Source organism: Xiphophorus hellerii, chromosome 19, assembly GCF_003331165.1.
Source record: "Xiphophorus hellerii strain 12219 chromosome 19, Xiphophorus_hellerii-4.1, whole genome shotgun sequence".
Classification (NCBI taxonomy): Eukaryota; Metazoa; Chordata; class Actinopteri; order Cyprinodontiformes; family Poeciliidae; genus Xiphophorus; species Xiphophorus hellerii.
In genome coordinates, this window is record NC_045690.1 from 13,629,548 (window position 1) to 13,647,346 (window position 17,799).

The 17,799-nt window shown below is 37.2% G+C and overlaps 1 protein-coding gene across 11 annotated transcripts in view; it reads right to left on the minus strand.

Annotated features, from left to right (window-relative positions):
- The window catches only part of nrxn3a (neurexin 3a), a 126,918-nt gene that overhangs the window by 50,528 nt on the left and 58,591 nt on the right, over nucleotides 1-17,799 (minus strand). For all 11 annotated transcript variants that reach the window (XR_004336748.1, XR_004336746.1, XR_004336747.1 and 8 more), the window contains exons 6-9: nucleotides 13,282-13,583; nucleotides 11,577-11,738; nucleotides 610-903; nucleotides 311-458 (exon numbers count right to left, since the gene is read on the minus strand). Coding sequence is in view for 7 of the 11 variants with exons in the window: in XM_032546662.1 (XP_032402553.1) it covers nucleotides 311-458; nucleotides 610-903; nucleotides 11,577-11,738; nucleotides 13,282-13,583 (906 nt within the window). In the remaining 4 variants the exon portion in view is untranslated. The remainder of the gene's footprint in view (nucleotides 1-310; nucleotides 459-609; nucleotides 904-11,576; nucleotides 11,739-13,281; nucleotides 13,584-17,799) is intronic.

Consider the following 17,799-nt stretch of genomic DNA (forward strand, 5'->3'; position numbering starts at 1 on the left):
AAGGAGCTGGGCTGTCTACAACTAGCACAAGTTGGCGTTAGTCTTAGAGGCATTTCCTCAATTATCTGACATTCAGAACAACATGAAGATCTGCAGACAGATGAGTTCTGGGACACACATTATCAGTACTAATAAAGTTTGATAGGGGTCACATAGTGGGCTTGGATAAAGCTAGGTTGGCTGCTCCTACTAAACAAAATAGTTGGTAGGCATATGTTATGTAGGCATATATTGAGTGCTTAATTATAAAGGCAGTGAGTCTAACTCATCAACAGCAATTCCCATTTCTACAAACAGCTACTTTGCTTACCAGAGCGTCCATCTCTCTGAATGTCCACATGGTACCATGCCCCATCATTCACTTTTGTCTGGGTGGCTTTCACCTTTATTGTCCCTGAGCCCATATCCAATAGTAGGTACAAGCTCCCATCTAGGAGCTCCACAGCAAAAAAATCCACCTGTGCAGGAAAACCAGAACACACCAATAAGGAAAAGCACCATGTTTTTTGGTCTTACAACATCCTGCATTTGCAGAGATGGTGAGAGGAACATTGTAGTAATGGGAGCAAAAATTAAAAAAAAAATATATTTCAGGGGTCACAAACTAACCTTGGTGTTTTTCTGGCTGCGAGCAGCATCTTTGCGTTCCTGTCGCTTTCCGTGAGTGAAGAGGATGAGTCCATTGGGCTCAGTCGTGCGGAAGTCGAAAGAGATTGATCCCATCCTCTTGGTATTCCACTTGGGGAGGCTGATGTACGCCTCTGGAGTCTCAAAGGAGATTGGGTCCAATGTGGCCACATTCTCACATGTGTAGGACACCTCACCTTGGATTTTCATCTTTGGATCCAGAATCCGAGCCATCCGGGACAACTCCAAACGGATGTCATTGTTCTTGTACACCACCTGTGATGAGTAAATTATGGATTTGGGTACTCTTCTCTAAATGCAACAATGAAGTCACAATCAGCTGAAAAGCATGACATTAAAACAACGTCACTTCAATTTCTGTTTTTGCAATTAGACAAAGAATTTGAAAAAAAATTATCTGGGTTTTCCAGATGAATACAGTCCTCATCTGTGAAAATGAATTTCTATTCAAGCTCCAGTTAATTAACAGCATGACTATTCAGACTATATAATGACGGACACATTCTCCATTTGAAAAAATACATAGCTTAACCTATTATTAAGGATTCTAAATAATGATGAGAGATGTATTTTATCTCAGTACTCGTACATTTCCACAATATTTAACAGTTTAAATAAAATACCCAAAATAACCAAAGATGAAAATGACACATCTAAGACCAATTTATTTTACCTAAGGAAAGTCAGGTAAGGTAGGAACAATTTTGGCTATTTTTGCTAGTTTATTTTCCCAAAAATAGCAAGCCCTGTGATAAAGCAAAATATTTGATGAGGTAAAGCTCTTCTCAGCCCTCCTCACAGTGTGAACCTAAAGATTTTGGATGAAGATCTGCAACTAAAACAGGTTTATGACAGACAACAAAAGATTTTATAATGAAAATGATCAGAGCAAAATCTCTTAGGTCTTTCTATCAACACAAATATTAATGCCTAAATCCGATGGTGTTGGATATGAGAGTTAAATACATAAACGAGACTGACTGGGGATCTCACAACGAACAATTGCGCCTGTTGAAGGATCAAAGATTACAGAATTTACCAACTGAGCAAACAAAATTCTTGTGGAAACTCTCACAACTTGAAGAAGCAAATAGCATTACATGGCAAAGTTATTCAGAAAAATCCTGTGGGTTATATTCCTGTTCCACCCCCCAATAAAATGAATGAGACATAATTTAAAATATGTTAAGCTTAACCCACAAGTAACTATGATTTGCATAGTGTTCTTTTTTTTATGTTACTCATGATGAGCATTTGGATGATGTATCTGAGGTTGTGAAAGTGTTTGTGGGTTTTGGAATGACTGTCAATGTTGGCTTTGATATGTTAATATGTTAATGTTTATATCTTTACAGAAAATATCAAACCCAAAATCCAGTTTGCGCTTGATTGTGCCCACATAAGCGTAAATGAGCATTGATATATAAAATGTTTTTCACAAAAAAATTTAAGATTTTATATACTTTTCCCTCCGTACACTAGAACATCATCAAAGGATCTGAAGGAATTTCACAAAGCAAGACAAAGCTGGACAGCCACAACCTCCGATCCCTTAGATGGCTCTGCATCTAAAACCAGGACTGGATCAATCGCTGTTGGACAAGGAATTACCTCAGAAAACCATAGTCAGGATCTACTACAATTTTTCCCAAAAGTTTTTTTTGTACCTGCAATATTAAACAAGAGATTAGGAATAAACTGAAGTTTATCCAGTTTGCACAGACAGTCTTGTTATTGATCCATTATGAAGGACAGAGAGATCATACACCCATCTTTTTGCTCCCTCACTTTTTCCTGCTTTGTTTCTGACAGTTTTATTATGATGATGCATCACCTGGAAGAGATAACATTATGATGCATTCAGTTGAATACTTATTTGTTGATAAAAGAGGTAATTTAAATCCACCTCAGTTTCCCTGCTTTTATTAACTTTATTATTGAAACACACCGATATTTGCTCCTACTGGAGACAAAAAGCACCATGTTACACAGATTGGGATTCATTATTCGGTGTTCTTTGAGAACATTGAGTTTTCCACCCCACTGATTTATTTTGCTATTATCTTATTGTATCCTGCATTAAGAATATTATCTGCCTTTATAGGTGTTCTTCAAGCAATTTCCTCCTCAGAATTTTTGTAAATTTAATGACACGATTCTAATACTCAACTTAGAGATAAACGATTCCCTATTTAGGAAACATACACCATTTTTTCAGTTACTTGTTAAGATATTTTGGTAACAATGGATTATGGACATTTTGTAGTTTTGGTTTGCAGCCAAGACCTTGAAAAACATGCTTGGAATGGTTAATAGTCCATTAACCATATAGTTATATGTGGATATGACGATATCCACATATATTTATGTGTATATCGTTTAATATTTTGACACAGAAATGGTGAGCACAGAAACGGGACTGAAATGTGTCAAAATTGTTGGTCATTGTTAAGAAGGGAGTGGATAAACAAGAATATTCCACAATGCTATGCTACTTTTTTCCTGAGACAGGCTGAAGGAAAATCTGGAATTTATTATCATTTATTCAAATCCTTTTGGAAAATTTATGATGTTTACATTTTCTTTCTTTTTTTGTAGGTAGTCTAATCATTTCTCATTCGCCTCTGAATAATGTGTTTTGCTCAAGGCTTTAAGGTCTGTGTGCTGCATATCCATCTAGTCATTCTTAACGTTTATCTGAAAAAGAAATTGTTTTCCTATTGATATCAAATCATCCTTTGTCCTTTCTCTGCAGTGCATTCTAAGTTAACTGGTGTCAGGAGAATTGATTACCACTGAACACAGGAAAAACATCCTTCTCAAATTAAAATGACTGTATATAATGTCTTCTTTAACATGCATGTATATAGTTTAGCTTTGTTTTTCTTTAAAATAAATACTTTCTGTCAACATAATGGCATGTTAAGTTCTCACAACCATGGTGAAAACAGACCATCAAGCAGATGTGAAGTATTTTTTTTTTCCGTAGCAGAAGCTAATTATGAGTTTGTATTTTAACCCAACAACTTCTCTGTCAGTCAAGTTTTGTTCATTTTTAACCTTACAAGTTAAAATGCATCAATAAAAATGTAGCTAATTTTTATCTTCTCATCCATGGTGTTTCTGCTCCTTTGTCTAGTAAAGTATTTGGCAAAAAGGAAAATACAGATGATGGTGCAGACTTCCAGTTATTCCTAATTCATTTGTATCCCAAAGCTGCTTCCAAACACATGCGGTTACTCCATTTGATGGGAAAAAAATGATTGAGAAACAGTCTCTTTCATCCCAGCAGCCTAAATGTTGTCGTGAACAAAGGGAGGCTGGAGTCACGGAGGGGGATGAGTGTGGAAATTGAAATCTGCTCGAGTGGAAAATTGAAGGCCTCTTTTTTTTTTCTCCTCTAATTCTCGGGACAGAGAAACACTCTGAGTCTGTCTTTGGTGGGTTCACAGACATGAACAAGACAAACAGCCTCTGCTCTGTTTGCTTTTCCTGTTTTATTTGAACATCTCAGATACCACAGCTCTGCTGGATGTGAGGATAGATTGAGGGTCTTGGCTCAGAATATTGATAATCCAGCTGCACATTTGACAGTAAATCAGATCATCCCTAAGGGAGCTGAGGGACTGCACAGAAAATAGTCCTCTCCTTTTCTCCCTCTCTTTCTTTGTGTTCTTTCCTTCCCCTTTGTTTAGTTTTTTTTTCTTCTCTCACTGCTCCAGTCGATATATTGGATTTTCCAACAATTCATAAAGAGCCACCTCTTTTTCTCAGAGTGAACAGCTTCAGTCTCTTCTTTCCAAAATGAAATAAAAGAAAGTATCAGTCTAGTCTTGGGAAGTGTTGGAGGACTACGATAAGCGACACCTGCACCCAGACTGAGGAAGCTGAGACACAAAAACAAAAGTCTTTCTAGAAGAGAAAGAGCAATATGAGAAACAAACCAGAATTTATAGAAGAACATGGGAAAACATGTTTCTGTTGCTTTGCTGAAGAACATATTGGCTCCATTTAACCAAATAATAATTTATACACAAATGCAATCCTAAATAAACTCAGAAAAAAGAGGAATCTTCTCAGCCTGTTTCTTCTTTTTAAAATATTTTTTCTGGCAATGACAGTCAACTGGCAGCATCTTAACTTGTTATCATGTACGTAATGAGTGTTGCTTTTGTCTATGCATGTTTTACATATATTTTACTTTACTGTTTTGTGTCAATGTTGTGGAACCTTGCTATTTTCACTCAATTGCACATACAATGAGAATCTTATAATGGTCTGGGAAGAAAAAATATTATTTTATGATTAAACAACTGAAAAGATTTTTGTGACTTCAGGAAAATAACTTATTTATTGGGTTAGATTTTATTTAGACTGCTGGGTTAATCATGAAAAATAATGTAGATTAGAGAAGCTAATGTTCATCCCAAATAATAAGTTAAATTTTTTCAATTGTCAAAGAAAGACGGACATCATCTTCTGCTGAAAACTCAAAACAGACAGCGTAGTTTAGCTTCAGTCGACAAGGAATTCATTAATAAAGACTATGACAACTGTTTTCCAAGAATTTATGGTTCAATCAATAGTTGTAAGTCATTGAGTTCCTAAAGCAAACTTGCTCCAGATCATCACATGACTACCACTAGGGATGGCTGTTTATCTGCTCTGCTATTGTTTTCACATACGTACAACTTCCACCTAAAAAAATCCACTTCTCTCTTCTCAGTCTCAATATTTTTTTTCAAATCTGAATGATAATCAGAATATTTGGGAGGAAATGTGTGCATGGTTTTATGGTTTGTATAAGAGCTTGGATGAGTTTATGGGTATTTTTGGCAGGCCAGTGTCTCCTAAGAAGGTTCATAACTGTTCAATGCTTTCTTACTATAAGACACATTCTAGTCCCGAAACCTTATGCATTACTTTGTATCCCTTTGCAGATTGATTTCTTTAATTTTGTTGAATTTCTTTAGATCACAGCATGATGTTCCTGCTTCTTAAGACAGTTTTATCTACTTCACATTGTCAAGAAAGTTCTTGTTCTAGTTAGGTGATTTATTGATTCAATTAATCTAGGAGGTAATCAGGCCAGGTTGTGGTTCATCAGTTAAGTCATTATTTATGAATGGGTTGTTATATTTTTACACAGGGTCAAGGTGGTTTGGATAGCTTTATTCCTTAATAATTTAAATTATTTAAAAATTGTTGTTGTTATTCACTCATGATACCTTTGACATTGTATTAATGTTTCAAGTATGTCAAAAAAAGAAGCAGAAATATTGATAGTGAGTATATTCTGTGGTGAGAAATGCACAATTACTACAAAATTGAAAACATCATGATCGACTCCAACATGCACACTCTGTTGGTGTGGATGCAGCACACATTTGTACACTCACAAATAGAACATGTCATAAATCATTACAAAAAGGAACATATGGAAAGGAGGAGGGACAAACGGAGGGTATAGCTGACAATTTGACAAGTCACTTTCAGCTTTCTGCCACCTCCAAACAATATGTACAGAAAGAGCCTTTCAACACGCAGAGGGAGCTTTATCAGCACTTTGCAGATCCGGCGGCAGGTTAACATGAGAATGAAGCTCGAGGAATACCCGCTCTGAGCGAAGAAAGCATGCATGTGCACACAAACATGCATGGAAATTTGAAGACGCGTGTGTGAGCAGCAGAGGTGAGGGAAAATGTTCGACAATGGTCAGATGAAAGAAATCCATCACAGAATTATCTCTCTGACCAGGCGTCTAGGACACACATCATTACACAAGCACAGTCCCTTATCAGTGTGTGAGAACGAGTACTGTTACACAATATGACTGAGGCTTGAAATTACCTCTCTGGATTGCCAACCAGCACAGACTCAGGTGTTATCTCCACCTGAGAAATCCTACAAAAGTCACACACTCTCTCAACCTGTGGTCCCACAAAACAGACTAAGCTTTTCCTTATAAACTTAAGAAATATGAAAGAAAAACATTTTCTTCTAAGAAAAGAAATGTTCTTAGTCTTATTCTCTTTGTGAAGCAGATGTAAGATTTTTTTTGCTTAATATATGCTTAGCGCATAAATATCTGCTTCAGCAGAAATATCTGCATATCCTTGTAATCGTCAAATAGACACACCTGCAACCAACACCTTGCTGCTGGTGTTGGTCTTGTAGTATCAATGATCACATGGTTCTGACACGAGACTCTCTGAGGAGTGTTTTGCAACATCAAATCCCTGACAGTGTGTGCTCTTGTCCACAGGGGGGCAGGGTTTGCTTTGCAGAGGATCACAAACTGAGCCAATAGCCCACTCAGTCAGTCCAGTATAATGATGGCACCTTTAGAAACTGACTTGTTTAATTTGATAGAGACAAGCTCCGAGTACATGGATATGCATGGGTTATTCAGGCTGAATCTGTTAAAAAATAAATAAGAAAACCTGACCAGTGATTAAGCACTGGGACTAATTTAACTGCTCAAATTTTCATCTAACTATGGTTCTGCAGAGTTGCTCTTCCTTTGTGTTTCTCTGAGGCTTTCTCAGTGACTGCCTGAGTCTGCACAGACAAGTTTTGATGCTGATTTACCATCTTTATATAACATTCACAGTTGTTGTTCTGAGCAAAAGGTCATAATATATTATAGGTCAAGCGATAATGAATTGGTAGAGAATGCATTTTGCAACCTATACAGCTTCTGGTTTTTGTGCTAAAATTAATTCATTGCAAATTTGCAAACTTAGCTTTTACTGTAGTATTTCCAATGATGATCATCTAACTTATTTTCAGCGTAGATTAGTCAAATGATGAGCACAGGTGAACCTGTTAAGGACTCCACCTGAAATAATTATTTAAATCAAAACAGTAGACTGATTGGCAATGGTTGCTAACAAGCATGCAATCATCTTGGGTAGAATAGCCTCATACATGCACAAAACCGCTGCAATAACGTTACAAATCAAAGTTTTTGTTCTAGATCACAAAGAACTTTAAACCAGAGTTCAGTTGCAGTGAAAAAGGAAAGCCTTCAGACAGCTCCGGGATTATTTCCTCCTGTGGAAGTTGTTGCTGCCAAGGCAAAGCTTGCAAAGCACTGGCAGCAGGTAGGTGTGAATGCAGGAAAGAAGTCTCTTCTGTCCAGGAAAAACATTAAGGACAGACTAAAATTATGGAGGAAGTGCAGGATTAGACAGCAGGAAATTGGCAAAAAGTTGTTTTTACTCATAATTGTTCATGACATCTGGAGAAGAAAAGGTGAGTTATATGTAGAGGAATGAGTGAAGCCATCCTGTCTGCATCTTTTCCAAGGACTAAGTTTTATCTCAAGTCTGCCAATGAATGCTGAAAATATATAGTGGGATAAAAACATCCTTCATGGAGCAACTTCTTCCAACAAACTAGGAAGATTATGATCATTATTTGTTAAGTATAAAAAAAATTAAAAAAAGACATTGGAGACATTTTTCACAACAGTGGATTCAAGCTCTTAACATGACTGTAATGCTAACATCTAAAAAAATAAATAATCAGACTTAGAGAATCTTTGCAGATTTTTTTTGAAAAACAACTTATTTTTACTTGTAGATCACACAGTCGCCCATGGATTACACCTAAGCTGAGTTCGTGACACTTTAACTCCAGCTAATATGTTAATTTTGTGTTTTTTTAATCAGCAAGGGATAGGTTTATTAACTGTAGTTGCACTGGGTGTAATTTAGTAGCGTAAAAAATTATTTTTTCCAAAGTCCCCTCAGCATAGAAATGATGAATAAATGATGGTAAAATAATAATAAATCAATGTGAAGGAGTAAGAGTCATCAGACAACAGCCATCATCAGTCTCTTTTCTGCTTGTACTCGCTATCCGGTCCGTGAACTCCTCCTTTGTGTTTCTTTGTTGGCGACAGTATACGCTCCACAGCCAGAGGCCTCCATACGAGTGGCTGATGGAGGTGTAATGACAACCACAATTACAGCAATTATGTGTTATTGTAGGCCATTATGTATTTTGTAGGCTCGGAGAGGTAGGCTTTTTTTGTAATTGCTGGTTATGAAAGGCATAATAATCACGGGCCGGCCAGCCGAAGGAGCTACCAAGGGCAACCAGCACCTGGTGCCATGGTAACAAAACATTTATCCGTAATGCTGCACAGCGGATGGCGAGGACAAGATCACTGGCAGCAGGGAAATTAGCCCTAATGGTAGAGAGAGAAGAACGAGGAGGTGCCGGACTGCAGACTGGGGGAACTGGTGGGTGCTGCAGATGGGTAGCTGGCTGGGTGGGGTTCCTGATTGGGAGGTGGGTGCTCAGAATAACCCATGTGGATTTTTTGGGGGCGACCAAAAAACTGACCAAACCAATATGGATGAATGTATAATAATTTAAGCAAGCATTAATTTGCTTACCATTTTAAAGTTTTTAAAGTCGAAAGATTTTATTGTTTGTTTTTATCCAAAATTTTGTTTCTAGTTGGAGTAAAACTGGAAAACTAGGCGTAAATATGCTCTGACTAACTGAAAATGTTTTAATAACTCAAACAGTTTCCCAAAACTCTAGATTCCTCCAGGTGGTTTGATTGTTGACATCAACCAGACTGATTCAATAGGAAAAGTTTGTGATCACCACATATCTTTAAATAAAATGCCTTAGAATTGACTGAAATGCAACTTAAAGTTAAGGAAAGCCATAATATAATCCCTAAATCTGATGCAACATTAAGTGGTTGCGATAGTACATCAGGTAACTTCCTGTTCAGGAAGAAAAATGTGGAATAGATATCACACTGCGACTGAAGCAACAATATGACTCCACTACTTTTGCAGACCTCTGTATCTAACAGAAACTTAAACTGTTCAGAAATTATGTCTTATCCAATGCACATATAGGAATAAAGTACAGATAGTAAATTTAAGCTTACTGCAGTGAGGCTTATAGATGAGTTCTAGGTTTTTAAAAGTTTGTGCCCCGTCTCATTAAATGCAGTGTGTGTGCCAGAGGCATAGAAATTAGTTGAACTTGCATAAAAAGATTAACTGTATGCATCTTAAAAGTATAAAAAATGTAAATAAGAAACCTTAAAATAGCAACTCATTTTCCAGAAGATTACGCTACAACATTGTGCATCCTTTAACTCTGCTTCATTGTATGTTAATGAATTTTGCTTGTGTTCACATCAAAGGAAAAACAAAACAAAAAAACATACTTCTCTCTTTTTCATACTATGACACCACCTTTCATATTTGACTCTGTGGTTCATGAATCAGTGAATGCATGGCTGTGCACATCTCTAATTATGTGTGCATGTGTATGTGTGTGTCTGTGCACATGCATGACAGGAGTGGGTGGTGCAGAGAACTGAAAAAAGGCCCAGCGTGCCACAGAGCAGGAAGTAGGCCAGAGGGGGATTAAATGGCTGCTGCGCCACTTCCTCCATCGCCCTGCAGCCATATGATGCTGTACACTCAGTGTGTGCGGGCGTGTGTGTGGGTGTGTGTGTGTGAGATGGAGAAAGCCAAGCCCCTGCAGTCACAGTGCACTCCACTGGCTCTACTTAAGTGCAAAGATATGACATCATAAGCTTAAGGGAGAAATATATTTGTCCACACGTGGGGGTGTGTTTGTGTGTGTTGACTCTCTGAGCCAAGTTTCACGTCTTGGGTATTGGTATCAGGATGCAATAACCTTTAAAAGCAGCTTTAACAGTCTGCTGCTCAGCTGGGGTACCACTTGGATTTAGTAGTATGAAACAAAAAGTAACTGAAAAAAATCAGTTATTTTAATGCTTGCATACATATAATCAATTTAATCTCAAGTATATTATATGTAAGGGGACCCTCTCCTTTAGCTTGAAGGTTCAGTTATCGTCCCTGAACAAAATTCTCACTAATAAAACCAAATATCAGAAACACAGTAGCAGTGGGTTTAAAGCACTGCCTGCGAATCCTGACTCACTTTGTGAATCATATACTTTATAGCGCCTTCAGGAACTCCAGGTAAAATTTTAAACCAAAGGGCTGCATTTATTAAGAAAAGCTAAAACATAACATTCACTTAAATCTTAATGAAAAGTGGTAGAATGTCTTTCAAATTGACGAGACCAACTTCTTATCTTCCAGTAAGCGACACTGCGACTCATTGGATTGACAAAAAGCTCAGAACAATGGAATCTAAGGAACCCTGTGAAGCTTTGATATGGAAAATAGTAGATTTAAATAAGTCGTACAATTCTGAATATCTGCAGATTCCAATATCATCAGTTTGGAAAAACTGAACAGAAGTTGCTTTTTTCCAGATGTTTTAAAAGATTTGCTGAGGCCTGAAAGATGTTACCTTGAGATGAAAAGATTTTGCTTAGAAACTTCAAGAAATTTCTCTGCAAGCCACACATTGCCTGCCAGTGAGGCCAGTTAAGCAATATCAACACCTGCTACTTGGACTGTCTGAAGATATTTCTTCAGAACACAAAATTTGAAACCAATAAATTCAAACTTGTGTACCTTATACTTATTCCTTATAAATTACTGCTGTTGAGTGACATATAACCATTCCATAGAGGCCATAAAACTGTTCATGAGTCACTAAATAAAGGGTGAGTGGAAGTTGAAGAGTGGGAAAGGCACACTATGTATGTTATTTATCCATGTCTATTTTCTAATCAACTTCCACCTCTTTCAAATTTAACAACTCTGCAGCTTTGGTTTGCACAGTTTCTATCCATCTGCATTTTCACCTATTCCAAATTAGCATAACCCCCCCCCCCCCCACAAAAACTCAAAGTCATGGATTGAACCGTGTCTCTATGGACCTAATAAAATGCATTTCCACATCTGTGCAGTCAGGATTTGTAGTGAAAGCTTACAGACTTCTTGTGGCCTGATTGAAATTCAGCAGCAACACATTTTATCTCTGTGAGAATGCTACATTACCTCCTTGAGACAGCCCATGAAGTTGTTGCTAACTGGAGATCCCGGCAGGTCGGCTGTGCTGGGGCTCCCACCCACGTAGAAGAAGTCATCTGAGCCCAGCATGGTGTAGTCCTCCTGGGTATAACCCGTGGTGGTCAAAATCCCATCCACAGATATCGTCACCTGACAACCATGGGCACAAAAAGAGCAATTTAATATTCTTTCTGTCAGATTGCAGAAGCAACTTGTTGAAGAAAATAATTAAAATCAACAACTGGCTAATTTTACTGCTGTACATTAACAAGAAAAGCCAACTTAAATAGTTTTCATTGCACACAAGTCAAAAGCAAACATGCAGGACAAAGAAGAAGTGCAGCAAGAAAAATGACCAATTTATGAAAGATAGCTTCACTGCTAAACAACTGTGACATATATAATTATAAAACATGGTATCATGATACCTAATTTAAAATTTAAACATTTTTTTGGTAGGAAGAGAAAAATCTAGTGTAACTAATTAGGTATTACTGATGCATTTAGTTACATTGTTATAAAAGAATGTAACCATTTGAAATGGTCAAAGATTCAGTGACATAATAGCCAATAAAATACAAAGCAATTAATTTTTTTAATAGCTTTTCTTACTGGTCAGAGTTTCACTTGTGGACTCTAATCCATTTTTGCTATTTTGAATAGCTTTCAATACAAATCATCATCCTGTAAATGTACATGTATTTGATTATTTTAAATTTCTATAAAGTTTTTAAACTTATTTTTAATATTACTGGACTTAAACTTGTCCATGTTGTTTAACTTCATTTTTTTAAACATTTCTGATCTTTATTAATTCTTTACTGATTCAATACTAAATGAATGTTGGTAAGTTGAAAATTCAGACCTACTTTGTTAAATAATGTTTATATCATTGCCTTGCCAGTAAATTCATAACTAAATTCCATTCTCATGTTGCCAATAACTTTTAAACTGGTCAATCCACAGAAGTAAAGTAGTGGAGTCAGATCCACAAAAAAATCAGCAAATTCTGAACTGCGAATAGGCAGGGGTCCATTGTAATTGGGCAATTGGGCTATCAGGCAGTTACAGGAACACCTAATGAGTGAGCTCCTCATGGGTCCAAGGTACTCCCAAATTAACTACTGTTACTGAGAATTTATTACAGGTAAAATGCTTTAGTTTGGTGAGATTCAGTTGCCTCCTACAGTGTGTTTTGCCTTGTGTTAATCAGTATAACGATGCATGAGTCGGCCTGATTTCTACATACGTAGAGTTTGATATTGAAGTGAAACAATCGGAAAAGAAGACTCAAGAGCGTGAGGAAAAACTTCAGAACCCAGTAAGTCATTTAATTCTGTTGGTACCATTCTTAGCAAACTTAGCCAGAAATCACACAGGAGGAATAAAAGAGAGATTGCAAACTAAGGAACGACAATGAGTTAAATGATATCTACCATACAGTGGAGTTTGTTTACCAAGTCGGGTCCAGTACCTGTAGGCTTGGCATAAAGGTGGGTTGGGTAAGATGTGAATTTACTAAAAATTACAAATAAAACAAATGAAATGAATCTGAACATCTGTGCAGACAAAAACAAGGCAGGTTAGGGGGAGAGGCATGAAATGAACAGTGCTGCCATGATGGTGCAACCAAAATAAACAGGTTTCTAATCTAACTGCAAGTGGAGTAATCTTCCCCAAGACTGGGCCTTACCTGTCGCAAGTTCCGGGTCACTTTCACATCATGCCATGAGTTGTCATTGAATTTCCCGTTGACCGGTTCAACGATGGCTTCAAATGCTCCAGAACCCAAGTTGATGACTAGGGAGACCGCACCGTCCTTTAGAGCCAGGTTGACGTAGTCAGCTGACTTCCCTGTATGAAGGATGAGGCCGTTACGTTGCCACGTCTTGAAGGACAGAGTGATCTCGTCGCTGCTGCTTTGGATCGGGTTCTGGGAGAGGTCATAACAGAAGTACTCCGAACCACGGAAGGTGGCAACGTTTTCTTCCCTTGCTGTGGTGGGAAGAAAATGAATCAGGATTAGAAAGATGAGAAAGACAACATTAAGCTGTGGGATCATAAGGATTCAACAGCTTGTAAAAATATTTAGCAGGAATTACTCAGTTTTTTTGTGCGACATATCTGTATTCCACATTACTCCATACACACTCTTCTTTTTTAAGTTTCTGTTGCTTTTTTAAAGTAATTAGAAAGAAAACCAGCACAAACAACAGCGGAAGCCATACGTTACTGCTAAAGAGGTCAGGAATCAAACCCTGCAAGACTGTGTTAAAAACAAATAGCCTCCATATATGGGGTAGTAGCTCTACTGCTGTAAACACCCTGTATGCATAAAAGCCCAATGCTAGCCAGATCACCCTCTTCAACATATTTGCTGTATCCATTACTACGCTTATGGTAAACTGGAAATGGTGGTTGTCATGGCTTTCTTTAAAGAAGGGTGTATTTGTTCGTGTTAGGCTATGCTTGCAAGGGACTGTGTGCTTTATCTGAATCTAAAGCTGTTTTGTTTTGAAACTGACAGAGCTGTAGATATAGATCAGGGAGAAGATGCAATAATCCTGTGCTAATCTTTGTAAATTTGGTCTAAAATAAGTATCATGATAAGACACCTTCAAAAATCCTCAGCACGTGACAGAAAAGAACGCTGAGAGCTATCACGTACCAACATCAAAGAATAATCTTTCCAGTGAAATTGCCTGTCAGAGAGACACTGTGACGCAGTGGTCATGTTTGTGATCACACAGAGGGAAGCCACAGACTCTGGATGTATTTATGACCTTGATCGAAGGGTAAGGAAACAGACAGAAGAAGAAAGGAGTAGGGAAAGAGTAGAGCGCAACAGAGAGCTGAGGTCTAACACAGAAAAATGGTCCACTCAGGAGTTGTTATCTGAAACATCATCTTCAATTAACTTGCTGTCTCTTCTGCAAAAATACTGGACTTTGTGTCCAGACAAAATCCAATACAAACATGCAAGGATCTGTTTCTGCGGTGGAACTTTAGAAATGAAGCTACTCCCCTCTTGTTTCATATCCAGTTTTATTTTCATAAACAGACCATATCAAAATCATTGCAGTAACAACATTTTTTATGTTATTCTGTGGACCGTCTAAGATGAGGTTGACTACCTCCAACCAAGTTACACGAACCAACATCTGGATGCCATCATTCAGATGTTGTTCAAAGGTCCAATGGCATCACTAGAACAACATTGTTCTTCTAACTATATTCTATATTCAATGGTTCCACTTCAATGACCTGCAAGTTTTCTCAAAAGTGTCTGAAACATGAAAATAAATAAATCTACATCTCTGTAAAGTAATATCAAATAAACCTATCCAACCATTTGTTGTATGTGTTGCAAATGAAGACTGCAGTCACTATAAACGTAGTCCTTAGGGACTTTAATCATTTATAATTATTAAAAAACTAACTATGATCTCCTCCAAATAATCCCCACCTTCATTGGATGAAGTAGTAGAGGATTGATCACATCCTGCCAATGTCTTCTGGCCAATCAACGGCCAATAAGTAGGGGTTCACTGACCTTGATGAATATCAGATGACAAAAGCAAACTAACTGCCCAGACTAAACCACGAGGCCACCCTCCTGAACCAAGAAGAAGGACGTGGACGCAGCTTGCCAGTAGCCGTGTTTCCATTATAATGTAAAAAAATTAAAATGTAAAAAAAATCTGCAATTGCAAAGTTTCCATTAATACAAGAAATGCAATTAAAATCACTTGTGAATAACACGCGACAAGTCATTAAAAACCTCACCTCCTACCACCTCTTGTCACATTTTTTATCTTTTCCGCCAGTAGTAACATCCAGTTGTTGATAACATGACTGATGTGATTCAAAAAGAAATGTGTTTCCATTGCAGTTTTACAAAACACACAAATTTTACATCCAAAAACGTAGCTCACTGATGGAAAGACCGTGTTGTGGATGAATAGATGAATTATACAATTCCAAAATACATCCTACTAGTCAGCATTGCTTCCCTTCAGAAAAGAAAAAAAATCAAAGGAGTCCAAAAGAGTCCACAGATGACTGTTTGCATTTACTTTCATTTAACATAAATAACAACAACTTGAACACCATATTTCCTTACAGATGGGCACAGAATCCACTCTTCTAAAAACACATTGAAAACTTTTTTCTCCTGTTTCACCATTCAAGCTCCAAGCAAGGTTTCTTTGTTCACTGACTTAATTTAACACAGGATCTTTAGATACATTCTGAAAAATAATTAAATCCTGAATTAAACAAACATTTAAAAGCATTTGAGACATATGTAAATTGGGTTCAACCACTTCATTCCTCCCTGTGAGTGCTCAACAGCTTTCATCCAAGTAGACTGGTTCAAAGACCGGGTCAGCAGGGGACTGAAATATTAAAAGTCGTACTTTTCTCTTTGCAACCATGGTCCTTCCTAAATAATAATTGAGTTTTTTCAGTTGTTACAACTCTCAAGGTTTGGTTGTTCTTCTAATTTAATATCACCAGAGAAATGTTATGTAAATCCAAATGAAATGTAAAACAGACTTTTGGCCACTGAGCAAATGTCTGGTTCTCTTTCTCCTTGGCCTACATAAGATAATATTCTATTTTCATAGCTGTACTTGTATAGAATGCAAAGTCCACACACGAAAACCACAAGACATACTCACTGCTGTGAGTATGTCTTGTGGTTTTTGCTAAATGCTTAAAATAGTGGTGATATTATCTGGGTCTGGATGCCCATTGTTAAGAATGAGTGAAGTTTGTCACATTTCTGTGGTATTCATTCCACTTTGCCAACATCAAATTTCTCTCAAACATTCACCGAAGCTACGATCGCTGTATTTATGATACATTTGTTTTAATACAAGACCATACTGTCAGAAAAATCCCAGACTAGGATTAAACAACTCAAAACTGCTTGTCTTCACAAAATCCTCATAAAGTCATATGAGTAACACTGAACATAAACATAAAACTAAAGTAATGCAAAGAAAATAGGCAAAGACGATAAATAGAGTGCTTTTTTTCTTAAAGTATGAGTCGTCTTCTTCTTATCTGCTGTTTTTTAAGCAGGCAAAGTCAAATTGCATCTGGTCTCCAACATAGCTCCCCCAAGGTGAGAAAGCATCCCTGTTTCTGTCTCCATCTATAGCCCACTGTGAAGAAAAATGCAGCTCAGTCTGTGTGCAAGAGGAACTATGCCAGTGCATCCATAAGCAAGTTTTCCCGCAGGGACATGATAAGACTATAGCCCTTCTTTCTAAAAAAGAAGAAAAACATTATATATAGAAAAATGAGCCACAAAGCTACTATAAATTCATACTGTATGTTCCCTCTTTTATGGATGTGGTGATCCAGTGAAAGAAAAAAATATATATACGAGATTAAACTTGTCCAGAGAGGAAGCCATAGTGCTTGAAAGATGGTATATTAATGAAGTGAGAATGAATCTGAGGTCTTTATGGCTGAAATGAGGCTGAGGTGAGGAGATTGTTATCACCCCATAATAGTTTTAATGGCATCCGTAAGCTGTTCTATTTGGAGCCTTCATTTGATGGATGAGCTGGAATGAGTCCTGTGAGGGGTCATCCATAAAAACATCAGAAGGAGAGATGGCACAAGAAAAAAAGCTATAGACACAGTAAATATTCCTAATATCGAAAGACTGTTAGCTCCTCCTAGTGACAAAGAAGTAAACTTTCTTGGCAAATTTTTCGCATTTTATTGTTGAAAGAATTACTACAGAGGGCAATCTTGCTCTGGTAACTTCAACCTACTGTTGAGTCGATGATGATGAATGACCTGAAAGCATTTATTAATGAATAATATGGATTGTTTTGCATGAATTTTTAATGTTTTGACAGGCCTCAGTGGCACCAGGGTAATAGGTTTAGTATGAACATAAACCAGCAATAAATAAGTCATTGGCTTTTAAATAATACATTGACATTTTGATTTATGAAGTGTGGACTTTTTACTGATTTCTGCATGGCCCACCACAATAAATCATGAATTGTCTGGGATATTGGTGTCACCAGGTTCAACGATGACCAGAAAGAATAAAGATTTTGTGAAATATTTTACAGTAGTTTCAACATTTCTCCCAAAGTGAACATTTACATAGATCAGGCCATACAACATGCCATCATTCAGATGTTATTCAAAGGTCCAATGGCATTTATCTGGCCTTCATTCT